The following is a 14497-nucleotide window of genomic DNA, read 5'->3' as shown; positions in this document are numbered from 1 at the left end:
CATTTTAAACTTGGATTTAGACTGGAATAATGCTGCATGGGATTGCACTGTGAGTTTCCGATGTACAGACAGGGAAGCCCTGCCTCTTGTCTACATAATCTTGCACTCACCAGCACCAGCTGCTTGCAGAAGAGTTTGCAATTGCGTAGAGATGAAGGAAAGAATAGTTAACTATTCATGCTGTAGTAACTCTTTGCCTTGCCTCCCTTCCTTCCACCCGTACTATGCTCAGTAAATTCTTGCACAAATCTATTAATCAGATTTAAATCCTTCCTAATACCAGCTTGACAGAGCCCTGTGGCGCAGAGTGGTAAACTACAGTACTGCAGTCCAAGCTCTGTTCACAACCTAAGTTAGATCCCGGCGGAAGTCGGTTTCAGGTAGCCGGCTCAAGGTTGACTCAGCCTTCCATCCTTCCGAGGCCGGTAAAATGAGTATCCAGCTTGCTGGGGGTCAAGTGCAGACAACTGGGGAAGGCATGCCTAGCAAACATTGTGATGTAACATCACCTCATGGGTCAGTAGTGACACAGTGCTTGCACCTTTATCTTTAATACAGCTTACCATACAAAGTAAATGAGGAAACACTGTTATACCTGAAGATTCTGGGCCTAATTCAGTTCTCTAATACAGTGGTTCTCAACTTTTTTCCAACTGCGGCCCCCTTCGGACCTTGTTTCCTTCCTGTGGCCCCCTGTCCTACCGGTAGAAAGGTAGCTATTTAAATGTTTTGCTTCCTCATTAAACTTAGGCATGTCATTTAAGCAACAATTCAGAAAGCTTGATACATTTCAGCTATAACTTGGAGAGCATGACTGCAGCTTGTCTGCTTTCTCCCGCCCTCCCTGCTTTTAAAAAAGGCAATTCTTACAAGGCTTTCATAACTGTGTGTGCTAAGGAGGAAACATATCCAATTCTTTTGTAAGAATTTTCACCAGCGAAAACTATCAAGCATAGTAAGCACAAACAGACAATTTTAAAAACACGTGGAGAAAAGCAGTTCTCAAACACAGCAAATGCTGTCATTTAGTTTCAAAAAGCCTCCATTACACGTTGACCAGCTTGGGTGTTTTAATCCAAGATGCTCCAGTGATGTACTTGTTCTACGGCAGGGGTGGGGAACGTCAGGCCCGGGGGCCATTTAAGGCCTGCGAAATCATTTGGTCTGGCCCTTCGTGGGTCCTGCCATATCTTTAGCTCAGCAGGATCTAAGACTGGCGATTCGCACCCTCCCGCGGACAGGAATAGCCTCTATTTAAGGGGGATGTGTTTGTTTTGCCGAGAAAAGGAACCTTTTTTTCCCCTTGCAGAAGAGTCGTTAGCTATGGAGCTGCTAGGGCCACCCAAGAAACTGTGTTAACTCTTTCCCACCCGGGCCATGGAGAAACATATTGGTTGGCTAATTTTTAAGTTGATAATTTTGTATGGCCCTCGAATGATGTTATAAATATTCAAATGGCCCTTGGTGGAAAAAAGGTTCCCCCCGCCCCCCGTTCTACGGTGATCTGTAAGCTAGCAAAGGAGAATGTACAAAGCGGCAGTGCGGTTACCTTCACATATCTTTCCTTCTCCGCTGTAGCCTGGCTTACAGGTACACTTGTATAGCTTTGGAGTATTCTGACAAATTGCATCTGGGTGGCAGTCATCGTGCCCTTGGGCACACTCGTCCACATCTGAGGAAAAAAACAGGTGAGGCACACACAAGGGTGAATGGGTGCTGTAGTCTGTGCCTACAACAATCAAGGCAGTCATTCAAATACATCACCTGAGCACACAATTATTGGAGGCTGGTTACTCATATAGATTAGTATACTTACCTGATATAGAACTAGGGTTGCCAACTCCGGGTCGGGAAATACCTAGAGATTTCTGGGGTGGAGCCTGAGGAGGGCAGGGTTTGGGGAGGGGAGGGACTTCAATGCCATAGAGTCCAATGGCCAAAGCAGCCATTTTCTCCAGGTAAACTGATCTCTATCGGCGGGAGATCAGTTGAGATAGCAGGAGTTCTCCAGCTAGTACCTGGAGGCTGGCAACCCTGTGCACAGAACTAGCCACACTGAAAGAGTCAAGACATGCAGGATTGTCAAGCAACTACTACAGGACAAATGGTTATGAGAATGGGCCACAGTTCTGTATAGAAAAAGAGAACACATATTCAGATGCATTTAGCTAAGGGGAAACAGAAGTTTAAACTACAGTATGGCCGTTAACGCATGGCCGTCTTGTCCTGTGAATCTCCCAGGCATACAGTGATTCTCCTCAGTCTCCAGCCTGCATGTTCGACCCGCCCACTTCTGATACTACCCCGTGTTTTCCTGTTCTCGTTTTGTCGCAACTTTAAGCTAAAATGTGCTGCAAAAGTGAGAGTTTGCTGGAGCACTTAAGCATCCAGGTCAACTCCTCGCCGGAGGAAGCTTTTGGCTGGCCTGTCGGCGGCAGCAGCAACAGCGGCACCCTTCTGTCCCCCCAGACCCCGTGCCCTCCCTCCTTCCCCTCTCCCATCCGCCACCAGCTTCACCTCACCAGGGCGACGGCAGAGTGACAGCTGCTCCTTCTGCCAGTCGCTGCCACCACCTCTACCTGGCTTTCCCTCACTTCAGCGGGATGATGCCAGAGTGAAGCCAGTCGCTGCTGCCTCCACCCGACTTCCCCTCACTTCACTGGGGCAACAGCAGAGCGACGCCAGTCACTGCCACCTACACCTGGCTTCCCCTCACCTCACCGGGCCGACGGCAGAGCTCCTTCTGCCAGTCGCCACAGCCTTTACCCGCCGCCAGCTTCCCCTCCACCTGGGGGACGGCGTGGCGGAGGAGCACAGAGCGGTGGCGGCTCCTTGCCATGCGTTTAATTTTCTGAATTCAGATTCACCAAACGTGCGACAACACAGAAACAAGGTAAGACGGATCGAACCATGCATTAATGGCCTATGTTAGCCAGTTACTGAAAGAAGTAAGGTTTCATTACTGTGATATCACTTTCATAAAATGTAACCTTAAAAAAAAAAACCTAACAAAAAGGGTTTTACAGAAATAAGTATTGAGGCAGGTCAAGAATTTCAAAATCACAACCACAGACACATTAAACTTCTAGTTTCCATTAAACAGATGGTTATTCAAGGGTGTTTTTTTAAAACGAGTTCCAAAATTAGCTTTTTAAAATGAAAAGCAAGTGATACATCTGGTAAGAGGTATTACTGGATCAGGCAGCCAGGAGTCACCTTCCAAGAAACAACATACAGAAGCATGCTCACAGTTAAGAGACCCAGGTGGAAACTTCAGAGCAGGGATAGGAAAGTTACAGTTCAGAAAAAAGAATAAGCCATATAGGCTGCAGGAAATGGCTGGGAGAAGTGTGACAACCCTGCATGTATAGGACAGAAATAACATGTGGTAACTAATGCTGTGCTAAATTCTCAATACAAAACCCCCTTTTTCAAAAGGGATAAATTCTTCAGGAAATGTCAGACACTCAGGCAATCGATGCAATACTTTTGTTCTTTGATAATACATTGATATTAATTAAAATGGTTGCCCCCACCCCCTGCACAATATAATTTCCATCAGGTTCCTGGCTCTTTATCAACACTGTAATAACTTGGGTTCTTGCAAGCATCCTCTGAGCATGCACTACACTAGAATGAAATCCGGGTCTTCTTGCAAAGTCTCTGCTTCACTCTTCTGCTAATTAAAGCAGCCAGAGGGCCACTAATCAGCTGGGTAGGAAAGGTAAAAGAAAAAAAAGTCTCCTTGAAAGAAGAGAGAATGTGGTAAGCACTTTACTGAAAATATCTTAGTAAGGCCCTACTGATTTGAACAACCATCAACCAGTCACCAACAAATTATTCTTGACAAAGGTACGTAAGCCATTCCTTCTTGCAAGGAAAGTCCCCAAAAGTGGTGCTGGGATATTGCTTTTGATTACTTAGGTTTTGGCTTATGGGATCCTGCAGGGTTCAATCTTGATACCATTCTACTTAATAACTACATAAAAAGGCTGGGAGAAGTTTTTTTGAACATGTGGGATACAATGTCATTAGTATGTTAATGACATGCAACTATCACCAGTTTGGGAGCGCTCTATGTTCGTTGATGGCTGTGGCAGGAGCATTTTTGTTTAGCTTAGGCTGATGCATCAGCTTTCACCCTTCCTGTGAGAAAGCTGATAGGACCACTTGCTTATATCCATATTTGATAGCTGTGATGCATTCTATCTGGGGCAACCTTTGGAAAACTTTGGTAGAAATATGTATACTGTAAGGTACATATGCTGACTTGCAAGCTGAACCTGTAGGAAAGTGATCTCTTTAAGTCAACTAAAGCCACCAGTTTGCCCAAGTGAATTTGCCCAAAGACTGTCACTAAAATAGGAATCCTGAGATCTTGGCAGAAGTAGAAAAATTTGATCTGTAGACAACTGATGGGCAAAGGGGGAAATGGTGGTGGGATGTCTACTGTCAGTGGATAAAGACTTTTTTGTTTCATTTCCCCTTCCCTTATTGCCCCTCCTGTCTATGTTCTTAATTTCTCTTATATGTATTGTTTGGTATTTTTAAGCTGCTCTTAATATTTTCAATGGTTTGCTGCCTTAAGGACCCAAACCGGGTGGAAAGATGGGCTAGAAATGTTTTAAATAAAATAATAAAAGGAAGAGACTAGCGGGAGACTTCCATTTATTTATTTAAATTTTATAGACTACCTCCCACAAGATGTGGACTTAAAGCTGTTTACAAATACATACAATACACACTATAAAATCAACTCTGTTAAAACAACATATATTAAACAACATCTATTTAATAACAACTCACCTGTTGGACATATTTTCTGTCCATGGCAATCTGCCAACACCAAAGCATCTCATAAGATCTCCCCTTCTAGGGCCTTATCCAAAAGCTAGCTCTCTCCATCTCCCTCTCAAAAGAAGCACCTCCTTTTCATACCTTATAAAACTAAGGCAGAGATAAGATAAACCGGCCTTCCTGTTTCAGCCCATTCCAGGGACAAAGGATAGCCCTATGTAGGCTGCTTATATTTTATGTAGGCAAGAGGATAAACCATGTATGCTGCCCGGAGCTCTTTGGGTAAAAAAACTAAAACTATTTTCACCGTGCAGCACCAAAAGGAGCACTTATTGGAAGCATAACTGAAAATCAACATTAAACACATGAACACATGAAGCTGCCTTCTACTAAATCAGACCCTTGGTCCATCAAAGTCAGTATTGTCTACTCAGACCGGCAGTGGCTCTCCAGGCTCTCAGGCAGAGGTCTTTCACATCACCTACTTGCCTAGTCCCTTGAACTGGAGATGCCGGGGATTGAACCTGGGCCCTTCTACATGCTCTACCATTGAGCCACAGCCTATGACATTGCATGGTGTCATTAAGTGCTCTAAAAGAATATTATTTGTAATCTCCAAATGGCATGGAGAGGCTTGAACTAATCAATCAATATATAATAATGCAGTTTTATCAATTTGGAGTGTGGTTTTCAGTGCTGTTCTCTCTCCTATGAAACATACTAAGGTTAAGGAAGCGGAAAGGAAATATAACTATCCTCAACCATGCTGGTTGGAAACATGTGTGAAGACCAAGTTTCATGTTCAAGTAAATAGAACCTGCTCTGTCAACTTCTGAGTTTCTTCATTATTTCTCTTAATTTTTTTTTCATTACTTTGGCTTAAATTTTACTTTTACTAGTGCAAACACATTCGTTTTGACTTTTAAAGATCTAATCCAACGCCACATTGCCTACTCCATATTCAGCATCTGCCGGTGTGCGCCAAACAATGAAGCCCACCAGCCGTCACATTTTAGTCCAGATCATTTCCCTAGTTCAAAATTATCTCCTCTATATATGAAAACCAGGTGCATCTTTGTACTATGCCTCCATACCTGAAACACAAACCTACACATTCCATTCTAAACAGTTCACACCTCAGAATCTTTAGATGTGCTAAATAGCTAATCCCTCTAATTAGAAAAAATAGGGACTGAGTCTTTTTCAAGAAGAGGAAAACAGCAAAGTTTTCACGTACTTTTGTCAAGAAGGGGAAAACGCACAAGGGTTAAGTCACCTGGGAATGGGCAATCCTATGCAGAATAACTCACATCTAAACCAGTTCATTTCAGCAGGCTTAAACTGGAGTGACTCTGCATAGGATTACACATAAGTGGTTTGTTAAAAAGTACACAGTGGCCCATTATGCACGGGAGGTTTTGCCTTGGATTTGCCACTCTTATAATGCGCATTTTCCCCATCCAAATTCTCACAACTCAACAATGAGCCCCCATGCAGAGTTTGGAGAATTCAGATGCGGAAAATGTGCATCTAAACCCAAGGCAAACCCCCCCATGCATAAATAGCCAACCTGTTTTATCAGATTCAAGCTCATACTACCACAAAAAGACCATTCACGTCTCAAACGTGACACTTCTTTTTTTTTTTTCTCGGCTACCAAACACAAACGGGTCTATTTTTCTGAAATTTACCTAACCGTGAATCCTGCTAAAATCAACAGACCTCCAAATGAATGCCTTTCTGCGCTTATTTTCTTTCTAACTACAACCAAAGGAAGTACTCTTGTGGTTTTGGCATTCATACTGGCCATTTCCCGACAATCACAGATAACAGATGACCTGGATTTTCCCAGCTACCCTGCGGACTTGTGGGTTGCCAAAGCCAGCTGAAAAGACAGTCATGGGGCAAAAACGCACGGGAGGTTTTGCCTCGGATTTGCCCCTCTCTAGATGCCCATTTTCCCCATCTGAATTCTCAAAACTCTGCCTGGGGGCTTATTTCTGAGTTTTGAGAATTTGGCTGGGGAAAATGTGCGTTTAGAGAGCAGCAAATCCAAGGTAAAACCTCCCATGGGTTTTCGCCCACGCTAGGAAAAGTTGAGGGCAGCAGGAAAAGAGGAAGACCCAACAAGAGATGGATGGACTCCATAAAGGGAGCCAGAGCCCTCAGTTTGCAAGATCTGAGCAAGGCTGTCAAAGACAGGACGTTTTGGAGGACATTGATTCATAGGGTCGCCATGAGTCGGAAGCGACTTGACGGCACTTGCCACACACACAAAAAAGGCCATTTATGCATGGAAGGTTTGGCCTTGGATTTGCCCCTCTCTAGCTGCACATTTTCCCCATCTGAGTTCTCCAAACTCTGCATGGGGGCTTGTTGTCGATTTCTGAGAATTGGGATGGGGAAAACATGCATCTAGAGAGTGGCAAATCCAAGGCCAAACCTCCCCGGCATAAATGGCCAAAGCCAGCTGAATCCCGACTCGCAGACAAGCGAGTCCTGCAAGTTCAGACAAGCGGCGCGCTCTTCAACTAATAGGGTTACCACACTTTGTATTCCCAGCGATGTATTAAGAGTTTGAAAATGTTATAAAAAACATCGCTTTGAAAGGGTTTTTGGATACTACGGCTTTTAAATGGTTGGAAAACGTCTTCACAGCTAAAGGGGCCAAAACGGGGTTACCGCACTTTGTATTCCCAACGATGTATTAAGAGTTTGAAATGTTATAAAAAACATTGCTTTAAAAGGGTTTTCGGATACCACAGCTTATAAATGGTTGGAAGACGTCTTCACAGTATTTTTTATAATGTTTTCAAACTCTTAATACATCGGTGGGAATACACAGAAAGTGCGAACAGTATTTTTTATAACATTTTCAAACTCTTCATACATCGCTGGGAATGCGGTAACAGCCAAAGTGCGAACTGTATTTTTTATAACATTTTCAAACTCTTCATACATCGCTGGGAATGCAAGTGCGGTAACAGCCAAAGTGTGGACTGTATTTTTTAAAAACGTTTTCAAACTCTTAATACATCGCTGGGAATACAAGTGCGGTAACAGCCAAAGTGTGGACTGTATTTTTTAAAAACGTTTTCAAACTCTTAATACATTGCTGGGAATACAAGTGCGGTAACTGCCAAAAAAACAAACCAGTGGGCTATAGATCAAATCAAGCCTGAACTGACCCTAGAAGCTAAAATGACTAAACTGAGGCTATAGTATTTTGGTCACATTATGAGACGACAAGAGTCAGTGGAAAAAACAGTCATGCTCGAAAAAGTTGAGGGCAGCAGGAAAAGAGGAAGACCAGTTAAACAAGAGATGGACTGACTCAGGAATGGAAGCCACAGCCTTCAATTTGCAAGATCTGAGCAAGGCTGTCAAAGATAGGACATTTTGGAGGACTTTCATTCATAGGGTCGCCAGGAGTCGGAAGCGACTTGACGGCACTTCACACACACACACAACCCCCTAAGTATGCCCCGTGCACGGGAGGTTTCGCCTTGGATTTGCTGCTCTCCAGCTTCACCTTTTCCCCGTCTGGATCCTCCAAACTCCGCATGGGGGGGGGGGGCTTCTTGTTGAGTTTTGAGAACTGGGACGGGGAAAAGGTGCACCGAGAGAGCGGCCAGTCCGAGGCCGTTTACGCCCGGGAGGTTTTGCCTGGGATTTGCCGCTCTCTAGATGCACATTTTTCCCCATCCCAATTCTCAAAACTCTGCATGGGGGGCTGACTTTGAGTTTTGAGAACTTGGACGGGAAAAAATGTGCATGTAGAGAGCGGCAAACCCAAGGCGAAACCTCCAATGCATAAATGGCCCGAGGCGAAACCTCCCGGGCATTAAGTCCGCGGTATAAAGCGTCACCGAAACACCACTTCGGACGGGGCGGAGAAGCGGGAAGGGCGCGATTTCCCCCCCCCCACCCCGGAAAGGCTCTCCACGACGGCCAAGAGCAAGTCCGGCGCCCCTTCCAGCAAGCCTCGCTCCTCCGTGCATGCCCAGGCAGCGGGGGGAGCGCCTGGCAGGGAACCCTTACCGGAGAAAAGCGGCCCGGCGGCGCGGACGGAGCCCTGGGGAGCCAGCGCCGCCGCCGCCACCACCAGCAGCAGCAGCCGCCGCCGCCGGAGCGCCTCGGCCACGGAGCGGCAGCGGCCCGACCCCATCGATCGGCTGCCTTCGACGCCTCGCCGCGGCTCCGGCTGCGGGAGCCCCCGCCCCGCCCCGCCCCGCCCCGCGCGCCTCCCCGGCTCCGCCCCCCACCCCCCCAGCCGCGGCCACCTCCCTCGTGCCGGCCTCGACGGGGCGGCCGCGCGTTCCCCCGCTCGCCTGCCTGCAGGAGCTCGCCTCGGAGGGGCTGGCGCGGTGCAAGCGGGGCGAGGGGGGGGGCGCTTTGGGGGGGGGCCGAAAGAAGCGGCCCTCCCCTTCGCGAGGCGTGGGGAAGAAATCCAACTCGAGCGAATCCACAGTGGGTAGTCTGTCTGCAGGAGTAGAAAAGAGCAAGAGTCCAGTTGCACCCTAAAGACTAACAACAATATTTTCTGGTAGGGTATGAGCTTCGTGAGCCTTTCGTCTGTCTGCAGGAGTAGAAAAGAGCAAGAGTCCAGTTGCACCCTAAAGACTAACAACAATATTTTCTGGTAGGGTATGAGCTTCGTGAGCCTTTCGTCTGTCTGCAGGAGTAGAAAAGAGCAAGAGTCCAGTTGCACCCTAAAGACTAACAACAATATTTTCTGGTAGGTTATGAGCTTCGTGAGCCTTTAGTCTGTCTGCAGGAGTAGAAAAGAGCAAGAGTCCAGTTGCACCCTAAAGACTAACAACAATATTTTCTGGTAGGGTATGAGCTTCGTGAGCCTTTAGTCTGTCTGCAGGAGTAGAAAAGAGCAAGAGTCCAGTTGCACCCTAAAGACTAACAACAATATTTTCTGGTAGGTTATGAGCTTCGTGAACCTTTAGTCTGTCTGCAGGAGTAGAAAAGAGCAAGAGTCCAGTTGCACCCTAAAGACTAACAACAATATTTTCTGGTAGGGTATGAGCTTCGTGAGCCTTTAGTCTGTCTGCAGGAGTAGAAAAGAGCAAGAGTCCAGTTGCACCCTAAAGACTAACAACAATATTTTCTGGTAGGTTATGAGCTTCGTGAGCCTTTAGTCTGTCTGCAGGAGTAGAAAAGAGCAAGAGTCCAGTTGCACCCTAAAGACTTACAACAATATTTTCTGGTAGGGTATGAGCTTCGTGAGCCTTTAGTCTGTCTGCAGGAGTAGAAAAGAGCAAGAGTCCAGTTGCACCCTAAAGACTAACAACAATATTTTCTGGTAGGGAATGTGGCTCACGAAAGCTCATACCCTGCCAGAAAATATTTTTGTTAAGTCTTTAAGGTGCTACTGGGCTCTTGCTCTTTTCTACTAACGCAAGCAAAGTCAGGCTTGTTCAACTTGGACCCATCAGGATTTACGTACAAGTAAACAAGCCGTAGCTTAGGGCCCCACTCTCTTGGGGGGGGGGGCAAAAATTGAAAAGGAAAAAAAAACGATGTACATCCAAAATATAAGATAAAAAACAAATATAATAAAACCTACAGACAGCAACAGTGTTAATTGTATTTCAGTTCAACAATTACTTTGATAAAATACATATTTTGTTATGTGCAAATGGCTTTAGATACCTATTACAGTAGGTCCATAAATTACCGTATAGCATATAGGTCCGTGTTGGCGAACCTATGGCACGGGTGCCACTTCCGGCACGCGTAGCCCTTTCTGCTGGCACGCACTGTTCCTCCAAGCCGCTGGCCTTTCTGGCTCTGCCCCACCCCGGATGGGGGAGGCTGTAGCCCAGGGGTGGGGAACCTCCGACATCATTGGCTGTGGCCCCCGGACTCTCCCACAGAAGCTGCCGCCATTGCCGCCGCTGGAGCGTGCGCGGCCAGCCAGGCGGGTGGGAGAGCGGGGAACAGAAGCCGAGCGCTCACACTGGGCATGGCCGGCGGCTTCTCCGGCGCCCTCTGGGCCTGTGCGGGCGGAGGGGCATGGCTGGTCGGTGGGTGCGAAGGAGGCGCCCTCTGCCCCACCCTGCTCGCCTCTCACAAGCCTGCAGCCGAGCCCCACCGAGTGGCAAATCCAAGGCAAAACCTCCCATGCATAAATGGCCTCTTTCTTTTTCTGTCTCCCTCTGTCCTTTTCTTTCTCTCCCTTGCTCCATTTCTTTCTCCCTTTCTCTCTTTTTCTTTCTTTCTCTCCCTCCCTTCCTTCCCTTTCCCCCTCCCTTCCCTTCTTTCCTTCCTTCTTTCCCTCCAGCGGCTTCTCCGGCACCCTCTGGGTCTGTGCGGGCGGAGGGGCGTGTAGTCCTATTCCACCTTTGAAGTGCCCACAAGCTATCCTCCAAACACCTTTCCATTTGTCTTGATATGTAGAGAGAAAACACTAAGGAACTAGTTGCCAATCTCCAGGTACTAGCTGGAGATCTACTATTACAGGTGATCTCCAACCAATAGAGATCAGTTCCCCTGGAAAAAATTGCCACTTTGGCAATTGGACTCTATGGCACTGAAGTCCTTCCCCAAACCCCGCCCTCCTCAGGCGCCACCCCAAAAACCTCCTACTCATGGCAAAGAGGAACTTGGCAACCCTAGCCTCTCCCTCTGGGCCCCCTCTGGGGGTGGTATTCAGGTTAAATTGCCGCATTGGCACTCGGCGATAAATAAGTGGGTTTTTGGTTGCAGTTTGGGCACTCGGTCTCTAAAAGGTTCGCCATCACTGATATAGGTAAAAGGTAAAGGTCCCCTGTATGCAAGCACTGGGTCATTCCTGACCCATGGGGTGACGTCACATCCCGACGTTTCCAAGGCAGACTTTGTTTGTGGGGAAGTCACTAGTATGTGACTTCCCAACTTCAATCTGAACTTGTATAGTTAAGCCTTCCACCTCAGTTCAGATTGTAGTTGGGAAGCCACATTTTTAATGCTCCCCCATGTAAGAAGTCCACACCATGTTTTTAAAAAGCATATTGGGGACAAAAATTCTAGCCCTTTGCATGCTATGTGGGTTTTCAGCTTGTACAGAGTCAATGTAGGGAAATTTTGAAAAAATTAAGCTGTCATCTGGAGTAGTACAGTCCATGCTACCACCTCTCCACTCTGACACTTATTTACAACTCAGTCTCCTGCATGTATGTACTACCTCTCCTTCCATAGAGAGGTAAAGAGTCTTGGGGACTGGATTAATCTTGCTTGTATACTGAACATTATGCTATTTACCAAGGCACAACTGTCAAAGGCCCTGACCTGAATGGCCCAGGCTAGCCCGATCTCGCCAGATCTTGGAAGTTAAGCACTGTCAGCCTTGGTTTGTATGAGGATGGGAGACCATCACATGTCCAGGGTTGCTATACAGGGGCAGGCAATAGAAAACCACCTCTGAATATCTCTTGCCTTGAAAACACTATAAAGGTAAAGGTCCCCTGTGCAAGCACTGGGTCATTCCTGACCCATGGGGTGATGTCACATCCCGACGTTTACTAGGCAGACTTTGTTGACGGGGTGGTTTGCCAGTGCCTTCCCCAGTCATCTTCCCTTTACCCCCAGCAAGCTGGGTACTCATTTGGAAGGATGGAAGGCTGAGTCAACCTTGAGCCGGCTACCTGAAACCGACTGCGGGATCGAACGCAGGTCGTGAGCAGAGCTTGGACTGCAGTACTGCAACTTACCACTCTGCGCCACGGGGCTCCTCCTATAGTGAAAACACTATAGGGTCATCATAAGTCAGCTGCGACTTGACGGCACTTTCCACCACCAACAGTCAACAGACATGTCTGAGGTCAGCACTGAATTAACGTCTTCAGTGAATTATAAAAAGGCATGGCATAGGGACTTAGGATAGGAGTTAAGCAATTGAACATGGAACTTCATATATATGACAGGGTGATCTTTTTCAATAGGTTTATCTATTAGTGAGAATTATTTTAAAATAGTAAACCATTGATCTCTCTCTTGCAGATTATTGAAAACGAAAATGCATGTATCGTGTGGTGGTTCCGCATAGGATGTAGAGCGCTTTTGATCCATATGTGCTGGACCTGCAGAAAGGCAAAACATTTTTGGAACATGATACCAAATTATTGTAGAATTTTGGAAGATCAGTGATGTTAAAACCAGAAGTGTTTCTACTGAATTGTGTTAGAATAATTCCAAAAGCATATCAGCAATTCGGCTAAAATGTTACCTACTAAAAGAGAATGGCTGTTAAAAATTTATGATGTATTAAAAATGATGACAAAAGGGGCAAAAAAGCCAAAGATATAGTGGGAAAGTAAGCTATTAATAAATATAGAAACCCATATGAGTTTCACTTGTTTCATCAGGGAAGCTGCAATATTATAAGAAAAAATAATTGATAACACATTCATCTTAAATCAGTGTATCCAGTGTTAAAAACAATCTTTACAAGAACAGTAATAATTTAGAGGAAGGCACTGGCAAACCACCTGTTAGTCTCTTGCCATGAAAACCCCAAAAGGGGTCGCCATAAGTCGGCTGCGACTTGACGGCACTTTACACACACACACACACACACACACACACACACACACAATAATTTAGTATGAGCACATGAATTTTACAGATGATGAAATCCCGGTAGCCATAAATTGAACCACATTGAGAGAAATGCCTACTCCCTCACAGATCTGTTTAAAAATGTACTTAAAGAAGCAGTGGGACCCACAAGGACTGGCATATAAGGGCTTCTAGTGGCTGAAGTTAAAAAAAAAAAAAGACAGATGGATCCCAGTAGTTCAAAGGACAAGGGTGGGTAAAAAGTAGTATCCAGGCTAGAGACAAGGTAATGTGGAGCTCAGGACCACAGTGGAAAGCAACTGACATAATGAGACTTCATTTGGATCAAAGCAGGAAATGTTTCAGAGATTTAAAAAGTGAAAAACTGCTGAAGGGGTTCATATTTTGCCCTAAGAGCCATAATGTCAATAGCACCATCTAGCTAGAACAGTTCAGCTAAATTCAGCCAATCTGTATGCCATAATCTTTCTGCATTAGTAAGATTATTTCTGCTACATACAAACAGCTCATTTTTCTAGTATAATGTTGAAGACCCAGCTAGTTTGGCTTACAGTAATCATGTTCAGGTTGCTCTGAACAGTTAATTTACCACACACTGGCCATATACCTAACCTTATTCTAACCCATATTGCTAATCTGTAATAGTTTACGAATATATTAAAATGTAAACATTAATACACTGTATGTTGATGGTATACACATACCACACAAATAGCTTTGAGAAGGCTTCTCAGTTTTAAGAGCAGCTTGGCCAGCGAAATGTTACAAGACAACAAAGCTCACAGAAAGTTTCATTTTTATTTGCTACTTTAACCTAACCATTCTAGCTGCCTTTAAAAGATTTTACTTGTAACCATTTGTCCCAAGGACTAGGTTATCATCAGTATCATCAGGTGCCTTGATTGTTTATGAAAGAAGTGTACATAGTTTTTAAACGCAATATGTGTGAAAGATAGAAGCAGCACTAACAAACTAACGAATGCACCATAGCAACACTAGAAGTGTTTGTATGGTATTATTGCCTCCTTAATACAAATGATGAAAATGAAGGACCACTGAAACTATCACCCTGTATTCAAGATTTCAAAGATAACGCTGAAGTAAAGAAGAGTGGTAAGCTGCAGTACTG

General features: G+C 45.6%; 1 protein-coding gene across 1 annotated transcript in view; it reads right to left on the bottom strand.

The window, feature by feature from the left end:
• The window catches only part of SCUBE2 (signal peptide, CUB domain and EGF like domain containing 2), a 64162-nt gene extending 62411 nt beyond the window's left edge, over positions 1-1751 (bottom strand). The window contains exon 1 of the mRNA XM_056851940.1: positions 1550-1751. Coding sequence (XP_056707918.1) covers positions 1550-1751 — 202 coding nt within the window. The remainder of the gene's footprint in view (positions 1-1549) is intronic.
• Between the last annotated feature and the right edge of the window lie 12746 nt (positions 1752-14497).

This window comes from Euleptes europaea, chromosome 6 (assembly GCF_029931775.1).
Source record: "Euleptes europaea isolate rEulEur1 chromosome 6, rEulEur1.hap1, whole genome shotgun sequence".
Lineage (NCBI taxonomy): Eukaryota > Metazoa > Chordata > Lepidosauria > Squamata > Sphaerodactylidae > Euleptes > Euleptes europaea.
This window is presented reverse-complemented; position numbering and strand designations above follow the sequence as displayed.